The sequence below is a fragment of the Cygnus olor genome, chromosome 14 (assembly GCF_009769625.2).
Source record: "Cygnus olor isolate bCygOlo1 chromosome 14, bCygOlo1.pri.v2, whole genome shotgun sequence".
NCBI lineage: Eukaryota > Metazoa > Chordata > Aves > Anseriformes > Anatidae > Cygnus > Cygnus olor.
In genome coordinates this window covers 2992350-3014463 of record NC_049182.1, presented here as the reverse complement: position 1 = coordinate 3014463, position 22114 = coordinate 2992350, and the positions used below count along the sequence as shown (strand labels likewise).

At 43.8% G+C, this 22114-nt stretch overlaps 1 protein-coding gene across 3 annotated transcripts in view; it reads right to left on the bottom strand.

The window, feature by feature from the left end:
• The window catches only part of UBE2B (ubiquitin conjugating enzyme E2 B), a 33630-nt gene that overhangs the window by 5973 nt on the left and 5543 nt on the right, over positions 1-22114 (bottom strand). The window contains exon 1 of one of the 3 annotated variants that reach the window (XM_040574002.1): positions 1250-1402. The exons of 1 other annotated variant lie outside the window; for it this stretch is intronic. In XM_040574002.1, coding sequence (XP_040429936.1) covers positions 1250-1293 — 44 coding nt within the window. In that variant the 5' untranslated portion in view covers positions 1294-1402. Of the gene's footprint in view, positions 1-1249; positions 1403-22114 lie in introns of those variants that run through there. One more of the 3 variants, XM_040574003.1, reaches the window with a different exon arrangement.

Below are 22114 nucleotides of genomic sequence, written 5' to 3'. Positions count from 1 at the left end.
AACCATAAAAAAGTCTGATTGCTGTCTTGAAACGCTACCTAGTCCTTCTCCCTGAAGGAATCACTGATTTTTGGTCACTTGTGCAGCGTAATAACATTAGAAAACAACGAGTATCCTGTTGCGATTTGAACGGGAATCAAGGACCCCCAGCCACCAAACACTAACACCCAAACAAAACCCGAGAATTAGGGCCCGCACCTCACGAATCCCAACTTTTTGTGCTGATCAGGCCTTTTGGCACTGCAGCTCCGGGCAGCCACGCAGCTCAGCGCCACACAATACACGTCAACTGTTTACCGATGTATTTTCAGGTCCTGGTGTAACACAGCTCCGCTAAAAAAAGCGACGCTATCAAAGCTGACTCACCTCCAGCAACTTGGGAGCCGCTCCGGCCCGGAGCGATCGCACGACACGCTGCCAGGTTTACCAAAAAAAAAAAAAAAAAAAAAAAAAAAACCAACCCAAACCACACACCAACTTTTTCCACGCTCTGCGTTACGGCCGTATTTACACGGCAGACGTAGGAAGTAAGTTATCCCCGAGCCTGTGGTGCAGCCGTTACCATTTAAAAGCCTCCAGCTAATAACCACTGCTTCGGCACCCGGTGTGTGGCACGGGGGGGGGGGGCCCTGGGCTGGGCTGGGGCGGCACCGGGCCCCGCACCCCCCGGTTCTGGGGTGGTCTCAGGGCCCAGAAATGGGGGGGGGGGGGCAAAGCTTGGGGGGCCCAGAACTTGAGGGGGGGACCCAAAGCTTGAGGGGGGGGGGGGGACACACCCAGAACTTGAGGGGGGGGGGGGGGAAGTTGAGGGGGGGACCCAGAACCTGAGGGGGAGACCCCAGAACATGAGGGGGGGGGTGGGCAGAACTGAGGGGGGGGGACCCAGAACTGGGGGGGGGGAGGAAGGGGGGGCAAAACCTGAGGGGGGGGGCAGAACTTGGGGGGAGGGGCCAGAATCTGAGGGGAGGGGGGCCCAGAACTGGGGGGGGGGGGGGGGGGGCAGAACTTGAAGAGAGGAGCCATAACTGGGGGGGGGGGGGGCAGAATTTTTTGGGTGGGTGGGGGCAGAACTTGGGAGGGGGGGACCCAGAAACTGGGGCGCCCCAATCCCCTCGGCCCCAGCCACCCCCCGGCGCCCCCCAACCCCAAGGGGGCCGCGGCTGAGACGAAAGGAGGGGACACCGCGTCCCCCCAGCCCCGTGCTCCCCCCCCCCCCCCCCACCACCTCCTCCTCCGCCCCCCCCCTCACCTCTTGAAGTCGCGCATCAGCCGGCGCCGCGCCGGGGTGGACATGATGGCGGCGGAGCACAGTCCCCCCGGGCCGCAGCACCGCCTCCCGCCGCCGCCCGCACAAACAACCCGCAATGGCGTCTCCCTCCGCGGGGGGCGGGCCGCGCCGCCGGGCCCGTGACGTCACGCGGAGGGAGGGGCGGAGGGAGGGAGGGAGCGGTCGGCCCGTTCCATGCCGCCCGCCGGGGGGGGGGGCGCCCCGCGGCACGGCCCACTGAGCTGCCGCTGGGGGGGGGGGCGCTGCCCGGCCTCACCTCAGGTTTTGGGTTTTTTTCCCTCAATTTTGCTTAGCGCCATCGCTCCAGCTGGCCGCTTCGAGGCCCTGGCCCAGTTCGCACATGGAGGCTCGGGAGCCAGCCCCAGAAGCGGGATTTTTCTCTGTGTGTGCCGCCCTGCTCTGGGCTCGTGTTTTGGGAGGTCACAAAAACACCACAAGACCCGTAACGAAGCACCACAAATAAATGTCCTCGTCCTGCTGTCATGCTCTCACAGAGCACCGATCGCAGGCTTAGTACAGCCCAAAAGGCCAAAATCGCCTTCTTACCACGGCTCGTGCCACAGCCGCGCTTCAGCAGCCCGCTGGCACCGGGTGCCTTTGGGAAGGGGCTGCCCTGGGCACCCATACCTGGCCTGGCAGTGCAAGAACCTACCCTTTTAGGGCATCAACCCAAAATTGTAACCCGTTCTCCCACTTCAGTGAAAACATGCTTGAGGTGAGGTACACACATAAGAACTCACACAAAGCCTGACGCTGCAAGGCAGCAAGCTTTCTCAGGAGGCTTAGGAGCAAGGAGCAATCCTTCCCCGGCCACTAGCACGCGGCTCCCCGCGCTCCTGAGAAACGGCTCCCACCACGCAGCCCTCTCGTCCCGAGTTTCCTCCTTCTCCCCACACACGTGCTTTAATTTTACATTCCGCCGCTGGTCCTCCAGCTTTTTGCAGTTTATATTTAGCTCCAGCTAATTCAGAAGGGAGAAAGTAGACCGTAAAAACCAAGCGCAAGCTTGGACCTGTATAAAAAATTAACACCAGTTCAACATCACTCATTATTCCGCTGTTAACACGCGCCCTGCCGCAGCTGCCCGGGCCTGGCAGTGAGCACATCCCCTACCCAAAGGGCTGCTCGAGTCACCCCCAACACCCCCACCCCAAAGCACCTCCACACCTCTCCTGGGGGCAGCCACCAGCTGCGTGGAAATGCCCCTCACAGGCACGGAACAGAAGAGTTAATTCTGAAATCCTACATAGTTTCCACCGGACTCCAGAACCTTTTCAGCAGAATCACAACAGCAACAGTATTTCTTCTCCTTTGATACCACTGGGGAAGGGCAAAAGAAACAAGAGGTCACAGCAGCTTCCTTAAAGCTTCCCTTCTGCTGCTTCCTTGAATGCAGGCATCATCCAAGCCCTTACCAAGCCCATCATCTTTATTTATTTTTAAATTATTATTTTTGGAAGAAGCCTGCTGCAGGCCAGCTCCAGGCCCTTCCACAGCAGCCGGGAGGCTCACCCGCAGCAGGGCTGGCAGTGCACGAGCAGCCGAGCACGCTGAGTGCTCACAGCAGAGGGCACTGATCATCTGTCCTCCTCCTGGTCCACACGGTGGGCTTGGACAAAGCCATACCCACCAGGATGGCCTCACGGGTGTTGGCATTATCTAATTAAAGTTTTCTTTTTAGTCTAACTTGGCAGTTAAACAGGTGTGGCTGGCAACTTCATTAGGAAATTGAAAGCTTTAGTTTTTTTCCCTCTGAAGAACCAGCTGCAATTTCTGTCCTGTTGATTGCATGGAATATGTAGGTGAAAAAAACTTTCTCATCAGAAATTTCTTTCTGGTTGTGTTTCTGATTCCTGTTTTTCCCCAGAAATGATATTTGATAAAGGAATACATAACATAGAAAGGCAGCACTTTGCAGCACAGCCATTCCATCTTAATCTTTAATAAACATTATATTTGTGTAGAATTTTTGTAAAACCGGAGCATTTCTCAAATAACTTTGTCCCTTCATAAGATGAGAATCTTGAGAAGTAAGAATGAAGCGAGCTACTTGCTTTCCTGTTTGTTAGAGCAGTCCATGCTCCTGGTAACGTCATGATTCCTTTTTCCAGGTCACTCTCTCTTTCATGCTGCTGTGTCCCTCTGGGAGGAGATGTCTGCATTAACATCAGCCAAACCCAAGACTCCGAACTTAGGGAAATGAACAAGCTGAGTCACCTGTTAGACACCACTTTTGTTCTCGCTCCCTGCAGCAGCTGAGGAGCGCCCCGGGTACCGTGCTGTGCCAGGTACCACGCTGCTCTGCAGCAGGCCACCTTTTTCCCAAAACGCTCGGGAGCAAAGAGAAGGGCAGGTGGCAAAGAAGTGACTGATTTGCTCTCACCCTTAGCTCCTTTATAGAAGCAAGTAAGTGGTGCCAAAGTACAGAGGAGAATTGAGGGGTTTACCTCCAGTGCCTCCCCGCTGCCAGCCCCAGCCCCAGCCCCTGAGCCCGTTACTGCCTCTGCGCCCACCTCAAGCCCTCAGAAAAGCAGCCTGCAGAAAACAACCATGTGCGGGGCTCCCAAAATATCTGGCTCTTCTAACAATTATTCCTTGAATATACTCCAATACGGTGTGCAAGTATTTACTTGGTTTACTCAGGGGCACGCCACTGACAAGCGAAGCCCAGGGCCACCACACCTGCCTCTCCCCTAGGAGCAGGGGCAGTACCTCCCCTAGAGTAAAATTCAAATTTGGGGAGAAAGTTTTGACGTTCGTGGGAATGGTCTGTTTCAAGCAAATAGTGGAAGGGCATGTGTGAATGCTGGTGAGCTATGAAATACCCTGACTGCGGGGTGCTGTCACCGCGTGTACCTCTGTACAAAGGCACTTCCCTGCGTGACCTTAGCAAGCTGTGCGTGTTCTCCGCGAGGCGGAACCCCGGCTACGTCAGGCCAGCAGAGAGAAAGCAGAACTGGCTGAAAGGCCACCACTTCTTCTTTAATCCAAAGGTCAGCTTCGTGGCTCAGACTGCGTGCTGCCCCAGCTTCCCCAGGTGGCGTTTTTTGTCAGCTGTGGATTACATCATGTTGCTCTGGCTCTCTTCCCAGGATACTGAGCGCACACTGGCCACAAAAGGGGTGGTGTACTCCTTATACCAGCGCTGTGCCATCCCCAAACAGAAGAGGGATTGTTAATGGTGCAGCGGGGAGATCTCCCGTAAAAGCTCCATAGGAACATTTGAGTTGGGACATATTTCCACGAATTTTCTGCGAGAATTTTGGTCAGGACATCGATCACCTTGGATTTTCTCCTAGCTGGAGCCACCAGCTCTCACCCTAGTGTACTCTGATTCAATTGAATAACTCACCTGCAAGACTGAACATTGAATAAATGTTATTGCTTTCAGATCGAGATTCTTATTCCTTGTAGTGCTTCATAGATAAACTTTCAGATATTGAAAGTTTAATTATTTATTGAGAAACAGGTTTTGTTTCATAATAATAGTTTAAGACTTCCAACTGAAACGATCTGCAGAGTCGAAACAACATAGTAACATGACATCTGACTGGACGATCAAAGGAGTATTTGGGCAGTAGCAGTATTACTAGGGACTATTTGGACCCATCTCTGAAATTCTGAAAAGCTCAGAATGATTACTACTTTAATTTTGAGCCAGTCCATTTTGCTAAGCAACCACTTTACCGACTGTCTTCCCTGCTCTTGCAGTAGCTTGCTGGTCCTGCCCTACTCCCATCTTGTCCCTCTTTTTGTACTGTCTCATCTCTTTTAATCACTGCTGTTTTGTCCTGCCATTGATAGGTGGGGTGCTGTGCAGAAATGCTTCTGTCTGTCATCACCTACATTAAGCAGTTGCTAATTGTAGTAGCATTAGGACGTGGATGACTTTGGGAAATCAGGGCACTCTGTGGCTCACAGAGTCAATTCTGCTGTAGCAGGAGAGGTTTTCTTGAAAGTCCATCCTTTTATGTCCTGAGAATTGCCTTTTCTAAAAAACAAACAAAACCTGCTTCTTATTAAATGGATTTCTGGTTATTTATTTATTTTTCAGGTTATACACCATGAACTTTTACATGCAATGTAACATCAGCAAAAGGAAAATAATAGTATAGAAACTGAATTAAAACGGTGACCTATAATGCCTCTACACATAAGGTCAAAGATATTGTTAAGGTCTGGTTTCAGACTGAGCGAAAGCAGCACAAGGTTTCTTTTTAAATTCAGCACTGTTATTGTATAAACCAGATTATTCATAATTTTCTATAAGTCTCTAGAAGACGGTAATCTATTATACTCCTAGTTAATCTGTGCCCGCTTGCCCTGCCCATGATTTGACACATTACTCATACCAAAAGTGCCCGGTACTGCTGGTGCTGACCCCTGTGGCTATCAGGGGATGAGGGTTACACGAAGACCGACAGAAGGTGCAGGCCTTCTGAGACAAGGACACGTGGTTCACAACATGGTAACTTGGAACTGGTGTGTTGTTTTTTTTTTTCCCTCCAAGTGTGTAATTAGTTCCCACTAAATATTTTATTTTGCGTTTATAAAATTCTGCCATCGTCCACTGAATATTATCAAATTCTATAGAGCAGGTTTGGAATTGCAGAGAAGAGTGACAATTCCGTTCCTTATGCTCTCATTCATACTGCTAGGTATTGATTGCTGTCAATGATAACAGTACACTGCAGCAGCTATTTTGGTAATGTTGAACGATAAACATGGAGGTAAATAGCTTAATAGGCACAGATAATTCCTTTATTCTCAAACCTCAAATACAGTCTACAGTGCAGAATGAGTCAGCTGGAAGGATCTGCATTTATGTATCCTCCTCCGAGAGAGGAAGTACAGCGAGGAGCACAGCAGTGCTGCGTGCTTGGATACATTTCAGACGTGAAGAGAGCAGGCTTTTTGATGAGAGATTTTAAATGTGTTTCAGCCATCCCCATGAGGATGCTAGTCTAAGAACACGGTATGCAATCTTTATATCTGTTTTCACCAGCTGATGTATTATCTGATTATGATGTACCATTTTTCAAGCAGTTTGACACCTCACCTTCAGGGTATTTTTATAAGGAGCCCAGCTTTGTCAGGGTGGTACTTCCTCGAGTCCAGCATCCTAAAAAGGCACGGAAAATATCCCCAGCTCACTGTCGTACTGGCAGATACAGTCCACATATCTTAGAGGAACTCTTACTATCAAAGTTCATAACCTTCTTTACTAGTAATTGTGTGCATTTATAACACCACCAATGAAGAACCATCTATCTAAGACGAAACGACCGCAGACTGTGTTAACCAACAGAAATCTGGAAGCGAAACCTGCTGAGGGGTGTGCCGCTTCCCCGCGCAGCGAATCTCCTCGAGCACTGCCCCAGAAGTCACCCGAGACGTGCAGGAGGCCCTTCTGCTCTGCAAAGTGAATTTCATTTGTTACGTTGCCATTTACATGCGCAGGGAGGTTTAGGATGTGAGAAATGCATACATTCAGAAGCACTTGGCTGAGCTGAGTTCCGACTTCACTGCTTATATACTACATTTGTAAAACAGTTTTACGTGAGCAGAAGATGACAGTACCTTAATTTGTCAAAATGCAGTGTGCTTTTTCCTATTAGTGCAGTCGAATACGTGAATGTGCATTTGTACAGTATTCTGATTAAGCTGGTAATGGCATCCCCTACTAGAAACCCCTTTCAGTTACAGCCTGCAGCCTTAGCTTATACGAGTGGTTCAGTCAGTTTAATTGGGAACGTCCACAGATGAAGAATGTGGCACATCAGAGGTTGCTAATTAGAGAAGCTGGGCTTTTCAGAAGTGCCAAAGAGATTCAGTAGCATAAGTGCCAGTCCACAGTGTCATAAGCATTTAAGTTAATTTGAATTCACTGATGTCATAATTACTATATTCACTGAAATGCAGTTACAGACGCTATGGATTGAAAAAAAATTGTTCTGCTCAGACACTGAATCTTGTTTCCCCTGACATCAGTGGGAACGGGAATGGATTTAGGTTTTGCCATTTCCATTAAGAAAAATCAAAAATCCAATAGGCAATTTCCTGTCATAAGGAGATTTGAGAGAGAGCAGATGGAGGAAGAATAATGTAATTGTGATGCACTTTCTTTTTTACTAGCTTGCTCTGTTTCAGTTTCAAGAGCATACCTAAAATGGGTTCTTCCACACAGAAAGCTCGCTCAGTAAGTCTTAAAATAAACGACAAGCAAAATCGCATCTACCAATCCACAATGCCAGCAGTGATACCAGGCATCGCCAATAACCTATTATCACCATGAAAACTTGAACAAATAAAATATGGAGTACTTTGTTTAGCACAGACCACAGAAGCTTTCACTAGCAGGCTTTTCTGACTCATTCTTTCATTGGCCATAGCAGCGCTGTTGCGTCAGAGGAATGAAGGATCTCATTCATTCGGGGGACGGGGGAAATGACAGCCCGGCGGCCAAGATTTCCTTCGGTGGCTGAATCGCAGCGCTCGCAGAAAGGCTGCCTGCGCTGCTCAGAGGGGAGAGCACTGCAGCTCGGTTCTGTCTGCTTCTGCTACGTCCTTGCCAAACTCTGATATTCAGTGGGAAATCTGTTTAAATCTCTGAAGCATTTGCTCTTGATGATGTGTTGGCTGTTTTACAGGTACATTTTCAGAAGGTGTCAGTGATGACAACTATGTTTATTACACGAAATGAAATGTAACTTTGAATCGAGCTGTATGAGAGAAGAGAGGGAAAACAGTTCATCCATTCTTATTTTGATCCCTCAGAATTCTTTTTAACACGTCAAAAATGCTTTCACAAACATCTAGAGAGCTTCCAGGAGGATTTGTTTTATTTTGTCAGAGTGTTTTTATTTGGATTTCTTTTAGGAGAAATCACACGTGAAGGGGCATTATTAAGTGACTCACTTCAAACTTGGCTGCCTTCATCCAGCTGTGGCAGCTGGAAGTGCAAATGGAAATTGAGGAACGGGAACAGCCTTTCACCATTATGGCAATGCCCTCCTGTACAGTTAGAGGGGTATTAACCCATCTATTTCAGACATCTGATTTATTTGGTTAGAAGAGTCTGCTCTTCATCTGAATGGACTAGGGAGAGAAGCGGAAACTCTCAGAAACTACTTCAGATCACCCTCGCTAGGCAATAATTCAACATTGTGAATTGCTGAGGGATGAACGTCTCTGTTGGTACAGGGATCCTACCCGTCTCACCAGGGCCTTTTTGTTTAAGGAGCTAAAGACAGGCAGTCCTAGTTGGGTGACAACCCCCAGGAACGCAGAAAAGCAATGTATGGACGTGAGACACAGCGCAGGTAGGTAATATAAGGTCTGGAAACACTGACAGCAGGGTGTCCAAATCCACCTGAGCTGCCTGGCCTGCTGGCTGCAGAACCGTCGCATCTTCTGCTACGCTCAGAGGAGACGTTTCGTGCTGGAGGAAGAAGCTATGGCCAGTGAAGCTACGGTTCCTAAGTGGCAAGAAGCCCCAAGTTGATGAGCTTGTGGTATCTTTCTCACTTCCTATTCCCTGCTCAAAACCCACAGGGCTGTAAGAACTTCAGGGACTACTTGCGCATGTGAATAATATCCACAGAGTCTTAAACGGAAGGGCAGCGCGCATAAATGCAATCTGGAAGTAAAGATATCGGGACACAGGATCAGCTCTAGAGAAAGGAGCAGCATTGGGAGCTGAAAAAAATCTCCAACTCATGTGTGGTTGCCACAGCTACTCGGGGGGTCAATTCATAACCCTGTCTAACAAAGTAGAGGAGTATTTTTGGACAGTCTGCAGCCAGCAGACTGTTCCTAAGGGATTATTTTCTCCAGTAGATAATTAGATAAAACTCTGGGGCCCTTACCTACCTAGAACTGGGAGCTAAAATAACAACTCACCTTCCACCCACCCCCTGTGCCAATTCAGTAAGGTGAGCCAAAAAAGTGAACTAGTTACACAGCAGTAGAATAAGACCCAGACATCCTAGAGGTTACTGAAGGAGTGCAATGACAGTAAAAAAAAAAAAAAAAGAGAGAGAATTTAAGCAGGGAACAGAAACTGAACAGCACTAGATGAAAAGACTCTTTATGACCTAATGCTATGAAGCTTTGAAAGGAACAGATGTAAGTTAATAACTATGCGTGCACTTGTGAACTAGTGACTCTTACAGATTGTGGCCCTGGTGTCGGCGTGTCTTCTGCGTGCCGGTGACACAGGCTGCTCCCACCACGGCGTACTACCTGTGACTGTGGGCAGCTCCCTTCTAAAACGACCGTCCTGGTATTTTACTGCCTTGCTTGCAAATAAACCCCACCGACAGGATCTCACATTCAGCTGTGCTGTGGCCTAACTATTTGATTAGAGATGGCCCGATTGAAAAGTAAGCGTTTTATTAGTCACTAGAATACAAAAAGCTAAACATTGAAACTTTGAAGACCTTTGAAGTGGCTATGATAGCAAAATACACGATATACAAGGATGTAAGTGTGTTTTTTCAGAATTAATGCATTTTTATGAATCATTAAGACAACTGGTTTCTTTTTTTGATCTTCGCTGTCATAATCCAAGTTACTCTAGTTTGTTCATGAATAAATTTGTGTTTTGTTAGTGCTTGTGTAGTGGGACGCTGAGTGATGAGCAGGATGTGCAGGATTCAGTCCTACCAGTCTGCTAACAGAAAACTGCAGCACAGGAGAGGTGTTCAGAGGAGCTTCTGTCCCACAGGGTCCCCAAAAAGGCTGCATTTCCCAAAAATTCGGTAAGATCTCTCACAAAAATGTTAATTACAACGTTCTCCTACACAAATGAGAGCGGGATTCAGAGACACTGACCAACTCTTGCTGTTGAGCCTGATCCTCATGCAGCACGCAGTGTTATAATGGAAAAGCACGGGACGTGGCACTGTGCAGGGTGAGGAGAAATCCCACTCCGGCAATGAGGAGAAAACAGCTTGCTGTCCCCTGCTCCTTGTCAAAACAGCATGCACCACACAATCATCTTACTATGCATAAGAAAAGGCCAATGGATTGTGGTTGCTTAGGAAATGCTACAGAAATAGCATTTTTAATTTGTTTTTAACTTGTTGAATTGCTGGACTTTACCACAAAGAAACTCCACAGAGCACTTTTTAAAAACGTCTAACATTTTCTTTATGATGTATTGAGGGGGATCGTGGTGGTGACACCGTATTAAAGCATCGTTCAATTCTTCTGCAGCGATCTATCTCAAAGTTACTCCTAGCTTTACGTGAACCCCACCGCCCTTTGCTCAGCCAGCTAGCAGCAGGTGTGGCTAGTAGAGCCTGGTCCTGCCTCTCAAGTACACGGGATGTCTTTCATCAGTCCCGGTCTGAGGACGGATGTAATCACTGCGACCCTTTCTAACAAGGATATAATTAATACTACATGCTTGCTTTCACCCTCGGACATCTTAGGGCCACGTTAAGAAGACATAATTGTAAACACGAGTGTCGTGTGTATGGGAGCCTTTTAGATAGACACGGTGTCAGTATTTGTTACTACAAAGGACTTGCACGCTTTTGCAGGTTACCATCTGCTGTGTCCTCTGCTACAAGCTCCGTTGTTAACATGGACAATTGGCAGGGTACTTGGAACTGCTCACAGGGCACTTGGCACTCCCACTTAAAAGACAGATTTAATTTCTATGCTGACATACCATTCTATAATTGTAAGAGAAAATATTCTTTATTGTAGCTTAGAAGATCATTTCACTTTTGTAATCAGATTCTCACCAGGGCTGAAAGCCTTCTTACAAGAACAGAATTAAAACCATTCTGAACCACAGAGGGAATAACAAAGATATAGAACTACACATGAAAATACAAAATGAAACTAAAAAAACCTAGAAGTTGAACTAAAAGTGAAAAAGAGAAGGTGCTCTCTTCAATGCCTGTCAGAATGGCCCAGCGTTCTAGAAGGTGAGAACTGGTTTTCTTAAGGTGTTTGTTGCTGCAGAAACTGTCAGGGAAGTAACAACACACTGGTACCTGGCTAAGCTATACGTCTTCGTGAAGTTCAGTCAAACGAGTGTAATCGCAGTGGAAAACTGAATGTTTATTTTGGAGGACAGGAATTTGATATTTTAGACTGGACTTCCATTCCGTGGTCCATCCGTACGCAGCAAAACAACTGAGCACATATTCAGCTGCACTGTGCACAGGATTCAAGCACACAGTCACCGACTCCTACAGCAGGATGACTGGATGATACGTTTTAACCACTGAACTAGAGCCTCCACATCTGTTGTTAGAGTAAATACAGTGTGAAAAACACATGAAGGATCCAACTTCAAAGACTGTGTTATGATGATGCTTTCCCACTTCTCCCGTCTCATCACATCTGTATTTATAGGCGGTTGCAAACACCAGCATCAAAACTTTTTTCACTTCTAAAAAGATTCCCACCTAGGGAATACGGGACATACCTTGGTGATCTGTGCATGACTAGTAAATGTATTACCAAGTATCATAGCGCCAAAACTATAGCACTGACTTGACAACACAGGTTCTGTATTTTTCACCTGTTTCTGGAAATTCTGAGGCTGAGTTAGCGAGGTACTGATGTAGTGTTCAAAACGCTAGAAGGAGAAGCACCTAACAGAAATACATTTGGTTGCTAGTTAAAATTTTAAAGTATTTTTTTTCATCTTTCTCAGGTCCCCGCATATTTCCTGGAGGACAGAAATATTTACTGGGCTTGTGTTTCCGGTTATGTTTTGACCAGGATTTAATGTAAAGTTAACGTAAACATATGTATGTATCTATCTATTTATCAGCGTATCTCTGGAGGCATAAGCAGCCTCTCATATGAATGAAAGCATGAAAACAAAACCCAATATTTCTAGTGTACATCTACTTTGACACAGTGTTCCAGGATCTCAAAAGGACAACAAATCAAGAGATGTAAAAGCTGCCAAAATGAAAGGTGGGAAACAAGAGATACTGTCAGTATTGCATGTTCAACTGATACAAAATGATGCAAGTAGCAACTGATTAGCTCAGCTGTTCCAAAGTTTCTGCTACTTATTTCTCTTGTGGATGACCACCCACTGTATTTATTATTCCAGGTACGTTAGATAATGCTGGATTGAGTGTTCTAGACAAAGTTTTGCCATGGTTTCTAAAAAGAAAAGAAAAGTAAATGAAGACTACTTGAAACCATTCATGATTGTGGAGTCAGCATTTGCCTGAGGCTGACTACTGTAATAACACTCATAAAAAAAAAAAAAAAGGCTCATAGAAATTTCCCTGAACGGAACAGCTACCAGGATTATTTTTAGTTCAGGTTTTAGTGTTTTATCATTTTAAGAGAGAAAACAGTTGCCAGGTGAGAAATGTTACGTACAGATTGAACAAAAGGTATTTTCTTTCACGCAGGAGTTTAAACAACAGATTTCACAGATCACAGTTCCACAGCTGTCTCTGTTTCTTAAGTTCTCCAGCCCCAGCATCATAACCAAAGTAAAGCAGTGTGAAAAAGTGAGGAGGAACATTTTAGCCCGAAGCTTCTCTCAGTGTACTTTTACAGTGCTGTGAGAAAATGCTCGTTAGTCACCATTGCCCAAGAAACCCCTTTTCTGCTAAACAATAATTGTAGGCTGTAGCCTGGCGAGCAGGGTGACAGGCATGAAAAGATTTAAAAATATTTATTTAGTATTGTTTATTATTAAATATCTAGTATATAAATGTTCACTGTATTACTTATTTAGACTCTACTTCATAGAGTCTAATTTTGTATCTGTTTGTTCTGTATAATTAGAAGCCATTTTTGGCTTTGGCTATAGCCTTTTATCCTAACAACTAAACACATTTCATCTACAAGTGTTCTGAAACTTCAAAATTGTTTCAAAACAAATATTCTGTACAGCTTAATTAATGTTTCTTTTGGCAGCAGTGCTGGTGTTTGCAGCCCAAAGTCATGTTGTTTCCAGTCGCACGTCTTAAGCTGTGTTGGCGTAATTGCATTTGGGGGTTGCACAGTGAACCCGGTCAAGGACTTGATCTTGACTAAAATAACCTGACCAAAGACGGGCATTTTGGACTTGGAACCTTTTCCTCACGACAGCCTCATAAGATGTGGTGGCACAGGCCAGACAGTAGCCTGGGAAGGGCGGGTGTGAGCAGCACAGGGAAAAGAGGCGCTGCTCAAACCAGGGCAGCGTGCTCATAAAACTGCAGTCGTGGCTTTGCACACTGAGATGCCATACAATCACCTCGGCCTGTTCAGTATCTAAAGCAAAAAAAAAAAAAAAAAGTATTTCATAGCTATGATACTGTAGCCATGTTCTAATTAAGTTTCTCCAATATTCATGTCTAAATTACTTGAATGTACTATGAATTAATGACATGCCGCAGGGATTGGTATACATAGATAACGTAAGAAGAAGCCTCATAATAGTGCAAGATGAGGAAAAGCATGCAAACGCGCATTTGTGGGAAGAAAAAATCTACTTAGAGAAATACCTTACAAACCAAAACACTAACAGAAAAGAGGTATTCTGTATTTTGTGTTTTTCTATTACCAGCCTTGATTGATGGTAGCTCTGCAGAAGGATGAACAGTACTCGTTAACAGCAGGAGTAACTACAGGGCAATCCACGAGGCCAACCAGTATCCGCGACTAGTGGCATTCGCTGGCTGTGAACGCTGAGGCTGAGTTACCTGCAGAGGTGGCAAACAAAGCTGGAACTGGAAACGTCCCTGGTAGAGGCAAGCTGAACTGCTGCTCCACATGCTTCACTGACATCTACGGGGTTTGGGTTATATGGAAACTGTGCTATGGGGGGCTACATGGAAAACGTTATTGGGGCTGTCTTGTCTACACTGTATTCTCTGGGAGACGCAGTTTCTGTTGACTCATTGCATTATACACTACTCTTAGTGTATACTTCAATTATAATTCTTATTGCAAAACCTTTTCCTATTTATTATAACATATTTTAGATTTTTCGTTAGCTTTCTTCTGTTGCATTTTCCATGTGGCCATTGACATTGCTAGAAAGAAGTACAAACTCCCTGAGCTAGACAGTTGAAAGTGGTAGAAAGCTACGTAAAGCTTGGAATGATAAAAAATACAGCATTAAAAATAAACAGTCTTATTTTTTGTGTTTAAGTTAAATGTTTCTTTTCTTTTGTGGCTTTACAGCATGGTAGCTATTTAAATCCAGCATTCGCTATACAAAATCTTGAAATACGAACAGAGTTTTAGATAACAGTTCAAGGGAACAAAAATTCACACCATCCAAATCAGGTTAATTTGGCACGCCTTAATTTCTTCTTATTTAACTTTGCATTATGCGTTAGACTTAGCCATAAGAATCACGTGGCCCTTTTGATTTTGCTCTCTGGCCTGCGACTTGCTGCCGGGCTGTTTGTGCAGGAGTGATGCCCATGCTGTGGCAGGATTAATGAAGTGTCGGCTGCCAGATGTGAACTGCAACAGCTCTTTTTATGAATTAGCTAAGATTCATTGTACGTAGTGTACACATGTGGGTGTGAAAAACCACACTGGCCCTCTGAAGAAAGCAGATCTACTATAGATAAACCTTTAATGACATCAGCCGGGTGTAACCAGCAGTTTAGATCGCTCACAACTTGGGGAGTATTTCTGAAGCGCACATGCCACACACGGCTCTTCCTCACAGCACTGAGCCAGTGCATCTCCATGCCCTGTGCTTAAATACTGGGTCAATTCTAAGAGATTACGTTGAGATTTAGATGCTAGGCTATTTTTAAAATCTCTTCCTCTCCTAATGCGTTTCCCCCATATAATCCTATCTAAAAATTTATTTTGAGGGCTCAGAGTAAGTAGGGAAATGGGAGCTTAATGTAACCAAATCCAGAAAAAGCTAGATGGGTTTGAGTTGGAGCTGAGAAAAGCAGATTTCATTCACTGCATCCCAAGTCAGAAGATGGGAGAGAATACTTGAAAGATCCAGAAAGAAAAACACTATCTCTGAGGCTCCAGGATAAGGTGTGAAAGGGAGACAGAGCTAGCAAATCCTCTGAGAATAAAAAATAAAATGTATTTCCATTTAAAGTGGAAATTGGACCTGACACTAGCCCAGAAGACATCTGGATTGTGTTCCTTCCTTTCTGTGCTGCTGGCTGAGGTGATTTGGGGTGAATAATCTATTGTTGAACACATCAGATTCCTCATCTGTGAAGTGGTATTGACTTGAGCAAAGCGCGCTGAGAGCTACTGATGGGAAACGCTAGCTAGAACCGGTATTAAAATTTGATGTTTTCCCCATAAAAGACGATATTTGAATTCTTTAGAAATGTGCCGAGGTTGTTCATGCATGTGAAAAAGAAGGTTTTAAAAGGGTAGTCAGAGAAGATAATCAACTAAACTCTGCTGTTAAATGCTCTGCTCCCAGGAAATTATTAATTATTTGTCTGTATGCTGTACACTTCCGTCACTCTGCCCAGTTAGCAAATACACCACCACTGAAATAGGAAACCATAACACAAGCAGCAAAACTGGGGTAAAACAAGTGCTTTTGTGAGTAATTGGGAATAGCCCCCCTGTGTGGGAATACCTATCGCACTTACGTCGCAGCTGAAGGCGTGCCCAGACTGCAGCACTACCAGCCACGGGCTACACAAGAGAATCTGGCAAATTTAGACCAACCATGCAGCTCCAACATTTCTCTATTTTTTTGCCATTAGTTTCTATGTTTTTTTGTTTGTTTGCTTTTCTGCAGAGTTGAATATTAAAATTGTTTTTTGCCTATGTGAATGAATGTTTAAAAAAACATACCACAGTTGCTCAACTGCTGAAGCGTCTCTTACAAGTAAAAAGGTTAATTTTAAGAAAAGGGGACTATTTGTGCTAGACAAAGAGTATCAGGCATTATTCTGAAGTGCTGCAAACAGATTTCCTACCATGCTGTTTGTGGGGTGGTACAGTTCTGACAGAAAAAGTTGTTCTTCAGAAACCTCTGTTCAACAGCATTCTTTAAATTTAAGGGAGAAAAAGTTGTAACAGATGTAGAAACAAAAGAGTTATTCTCCTAGCATAAGTATTTTGGACTCATTGTTTAACTCTGTTCTCTGTCCTGTTGCACAGAAAGCTTATGCAGACTGTGATGAGATAAAATTACATCAGATATACAATCATCCTCTCCAAATTCAGAACTCAGATCTTCCCTTGAGTCACTTGAATACGGCTGCTAATTATCTCATATAATGCGTTTTACTGCCGTGTGAAGAGCACGATGCCAAAGGAGAAACTGTTAGCAACACCATTGTCTTTAACTGCAAATGGTTCTCCAAAAAAGACCCTACATTTCCAAGGGGAGGAACAGCAAGCTAGTAATTAGAGAAGTGAGAAGCAGCCAGCATAAGGGACGTTCCTCCACTGAGAGCTTAGAGAAGAAATATAGACACAGTTTACCGTACCTTTCCTGACAAAAGGAAACAGGGGAAATGGGAGCGATTCTCCTTGTTTCGTGCAGCAGTAGCTGCAGATAAAACCACCAACTATCAGGTTCCTTGACAAAACCCACTGCTGTAAAAGCAACGTTCTGCTGTTGTTCTGAGAGAGCCAGAGTGCTTTACGTTCTGCATCTTTGATCCGTCCTGTGCTTCATTTCCATACATCACGTGGAAAAGCTCCATTGTGTCAGAAATAAGGCTTCAGTATTTGAATACTGAAAATTTGAAAAACGGTGATCTCAGTAAAAGGTAAATGCGTGCATTTAATACACATATTGTTATTTCAGTAAGTCTTAGAAGCAAATGCAGCATTACTGAAGATGGAAACAATTTTGTTGGTATCACTGGAGCTGAACGCACTCAAGCCAGAATGAAACCTAAATGTCCACATAATCCCCCGTGACCTCTCGATTATCCCCACACAGCATTACAGTGATTTCACAGACCACATTGAACACTGAAGGGACGGGTAATTCAAACTTCCTATGGCATGTGTGCTTGTGCCTTTCTTATTCAGTAGTCACCGAGGCAGGTTAATCTGTAGTGTATTTTAGTGGCAGGAAGGGTTGCAGCAGAGACACTGTGGCCCACTGAGAGTCTTTGTGCTCTTTCCAGTGCTATTTTCCATAGTGATTTCATCCCTGTCCCACTGTCTGATTATCAGAGGACCAGCCTTTTTATGCAGAAGACAATGTATTGATTGCTAACCATGGCGGAGCTGCGTGGGAGATGCTACGCATCCGCAGCTGGAGCTTACTAAAGAATCGCTAGTACAAAACATTTGCTGTAGCTTTCCATGGTTTAAAAAAGCATTTCAGAAAGAAATACATGATTCCCAAAAACGTAGCTAAGACAAGTTTCACTCAAATATTTATATCCAAGTATAAATATTTTCTGAGATTTAGGAAAACCTACGAGTGTCCACTGTTGCTTATAAAATTTATGCCTCTGCTTTCAGATTTTCTTTCTTACGTAGGGTAATTAAAAATCCTGTCTCAACTGAAATGAAAAACTTTCTTGACTTGAACTTTTGAAATTGATTGCCATCCAGAGAGTAGCATCTTGATTCCTGGAACTGGTAAAACATTCATCGATTTCTGTTAGCATCAATGTTTGATTTGGATTGTCTGCCTTAACTCTACCTTTGAAATCACATCAAACCCAACTCCTCTTTTTAAAAAAAAAAATTTTTTACACGATTCTTAATACCAGACCAGTTAGCTTCTGCCTGTTAATATCTACTCTTTCTCAAACATATGCAGTCAGGCTGCAGCGTGCCCCTTTGGTGTTACATAAAATCCACAGGTGTATTGTCAAAAAAAGGCTCACTTTAGGGTGGCATGTGAAATATATTGGCATGAAGAAACACCCTTTTCAACTGGGTTGGTCATATGATTGATATTTGGCAGAGACTCTTAGCATGACTCAGTGAAATCTTTTAGCAGTGAAGCTTCTCATATAGAAAACATTCCCAAGCACCAGACTCTATAGTTTTATTTCACTGAAGCAAAATCCTATTATATTAAATTATAATGTGGAAACATTCTCTATGTTAATTTAATGGCTGCAGCTCTTTAATTCTTTGCCATCTGTTCCACCCCTTAATTACAAACACAAAAAAAGTACAATTCACAATCTCATCACAAAAAGAAGACTCGAATGGATTTGGATACACAGGTAAGTGTTATACTCTGACTGCTAGCACCTGTGCATACGTGGTTTCACTCGACGGTAACCTATGCCTTGCTGGTAGCATTCCTACTTTAAATATATGCATTGGTAGTTTAAAGTGGATAAATGGTTAGTCACTCTTGAACCTAAAAATCTTATTGTGGTTCTCTTTTCATTTTAGATGTAGAAGTTTTTTAGGATGACTGAATTTATCTTTGTGCCTGCAAGCCATCAAACACTGCAGAATCTTTTGGGGCAAAAGAAGGCACAGAAATACAGTAAATAAAAAGACATGTTACAGACACTCTGCCCCTTTTTTTTTTTTTAACATCATAGTCTTTCCTCTCTAAAAGGAATATGTATGTATATATATTTTTTTTCTTTTGGATGATAATGTAGAAAGCATTTACATTTAAAACGTATGAACAAAAGGCAAGCATTTGCATTCAGTGGTGCTGCCCAGAAGCTTGTTCGCTTGTATCATTTACAGTCATAAGAAAACGTGTTTGTTCACCTAATACTTACGACTTGCCTGTTAAAGATACCTTATATTTTGAAGAAAGTGCATTTCAGTTAAAAGCAAAACTAAACAAAACTGCTCAACTAGCAAAATCTGTAATAGTATCTGTAACACTTCACAGACAGGGAAGTGAGAGTTGAAAATCTTTTCAGCAGATACAAAAGATATCTCCCGTCTCCTGGGCTGTGCACCAGCCCGTGGTGCCTCCTGCTATACTGGTTTCACAGTACAGACTACGAGCAAGAGTTATTTTCTTGAAGACAGAAGTGTATTAAATAGTCACATAAAACCAGAAGAACTTGTTTTGAAAGAAGACAGCCCTATCTCAAGGCTACTGCAACGTACACACCTTTATTGTGGAATTCTTTCACTCAGTATATTATCTATACATGAGTAACTCCTGGTAGATTTTGGTACATTTGCCTACTGTCTCCAGTGGAACACTGCCAAAAAGTTAGAACAGCAGTAGCTGTACCAATGAAGTTGTTTTGACTACTAGAAGTACGAGTATGAATTATTTTCCCTTGTAATATAGGCCATTATTTAAGGGAAGTGTAACTACAGTCAGGACAGAGAGGGCAGCTTATGAAAAGGTACATTGAGGGACTTCACCTAGAATCAGCTGCAACACAGGGCTGGTAGATTAAACACCGGTATGCTGTTGAGACTCGTTTATATTGTAATTTTGGTGCCCTGGAAGGTGGTGTTTCTGAAATAAACATTGTTCTGAGGAAGGTCAGACAGATATTTGAAAGATTATTTTTGAGAGTAAAATAGAAATCAAAATTACACTTCCTGTGCAGTGTCCAAGGCACTGGGCCACTGATTCTGTGAAGGAAAGATACCCTTAGAGAAGGTGGCACATTTCTCTCTCTCGTCCTGTGCAACTGAGTTCAAACACAATTGTAACAGACCCTGCATGTACATTCATTACGGAATTGAAAAAACTTAATTGCTCAAGATAATGACAGTTTTCCGAAACCAGTTCTCCTCTCTGATAACACACCTGATATTGTTATTTAATTACGGAGCAATTATTCTTCCAATGAAAATAACAGCCATAATTTCATTGATCTTTTCAGTTTGTAATCCGAGGAGGAAAACCACACCAGTGAAGCGCACAAATTAGCATTATGCTTGTGCTAGATACGCACTCCAGAGGGTGTATCTCTGTGTACCACGGTAGCAAGTACAGTTAGTACTAGCTTCTGCCTTTGAACGTAAGAATGACGGCTTTTGGATGCACTTGCTGCCTATGAGGGAAATTCAGTTAGTTATTCAGCCAACACAGCTCAAGCGCAGCATGAACTTGGGCAGCCCAGGCCAGCTTTTAGGCTTGTAAGCTTCCAGGATTTGTTGGCTTGGGCTTCCAACAGCTGCATGTGTGCAGCATCTGTACAACAGACATGCCATAAAACCTACTGGACATGTGTACTCTGAGGCTAACAAGAGGAGGGTGTTATTTTGTTAGCGAATGTACTCAACAGTTACCACTAATGCTACATATATCAAATAAAAAGCTGGATGTTCTGTCACTAAGATTCCAGTTCCAGCTGAAATGCCAAGAGTTTTGGCATTACCATCTGCCAGTGAGATTAACAGGGCAATTCACAGTCAATTCGTGTTCTTTCGTCAATTGAGAGATTTTTGTAATGATGTATTATTTACTGTCATTACACACAACTTCAGGGAGAAAAGCTTCTCAGATTAGAGTGGTGTTTCCAGACCTTATGAGGTGCTGTGGATTACTTGGCTAAATTTAAAAAACTGAGGCTGAAAAAGGGGAAGAAAGGAAGTTACACACAGGTAAAAGCATAGTGGAGATGAACTATGCTAGCTTTGATGGAATACAAAACATCAACCAAGGATGGAGATCATAGCAAGCAAAGAAACGGGATGAAACAAACAAAATGCATTGTTCAAGTAGAAGAGATCAGGGTTTGTTGTTACTGTGATCACGGGGGGAACTGGAGAGTTTGTTGCAGCTGAAGAGAGAGATTTTTTGCTCTCAGGATTCACCAGTGCCACTTTCCATTTTTTATCCTTCCCAAGTCACAGGAATTTCATGGAAATGATGAGGAAAGGCAGAGGAAGGTGGCCCAGCTCAGGGCTAGAAGGGTAACTAGTCTCAGCTAGGAAACCTGGAGACACAACAGGCTAAGAATGCAGCGTTACTAATGAGGAAGCTCAGGTTTATCAAGCGTAGCTCCAGCCACCTGGGGATATTCTCTTTCCAAGTCATTCACCATTGTTATTTCATTTTGCATGTTTATATATTTACCGTTGTTAAACTCACAAATATTTTGACTGGCAGTGAGTTGGCATGACTAGTAGTTTCTGCTTGGGCAATCCTGGATTACCAAGGATGCTTGTGCTCAGGACTGAGGTGTGCTGACAACACATGATCTTACAATGCCAAATCTGAGTCAGTCCGTGCATCTTGGCTTTCATGAATATTAAACTGGCCCTCGAACTTGCCTCAAAAAAGAAGAGATACAGTTCGACGTAGGCTTTGTATAATGCAGCTCCAGTAGTGCAAATAATTTCAGGTTACTACAGCATGCTCTTCCACTCCACCCTTAAAGTAAGGTTTTTGGTGAGAACATTGTTATGTAAGGCTGCGACGAGATTTGGAACAATAGTAATTATCCAACTTGCCACTTATTTTTAACACCTAAGATGGAAGGCACTGGAATTCTGAACGATAATATTCAAAGAACGAAGCACAGCAGTGAATCTATTGTATCGCAATGAAATCTGATTCAGTATTAGGTTAAAAATAAGGTCAGGTTATTATTTGTAACTAGCTATTACTAATAATACACTTGTTAAACCCAGTGAAACAAAGTCATGATCTAAGAATAAATGTTCCTATGCAGTGAATATATCACAGTTCTCCTTTGTCCTTTAGCTCGTACACAAATAGATTTCAAAAGAAATTTTCCCTCCTCAGTCTCTCTATTCAGAGGAAGCATTTAAAGCAACAGCCAGGGCACGGCACTGCTAGGAGCTGAGCTTGGGAACTGATGCTGAGCTGGGCAGCAAGGCAGTAGTTTAACCAAGGCATCTTTAGCAGGTTACATGTACCTGTTCTGTCACTTAAGACATCTGTAGTATCTCCAAACAATATGGGTATTACATTAGCATGCTTCTAAAAGTCATGGGTACAATTCT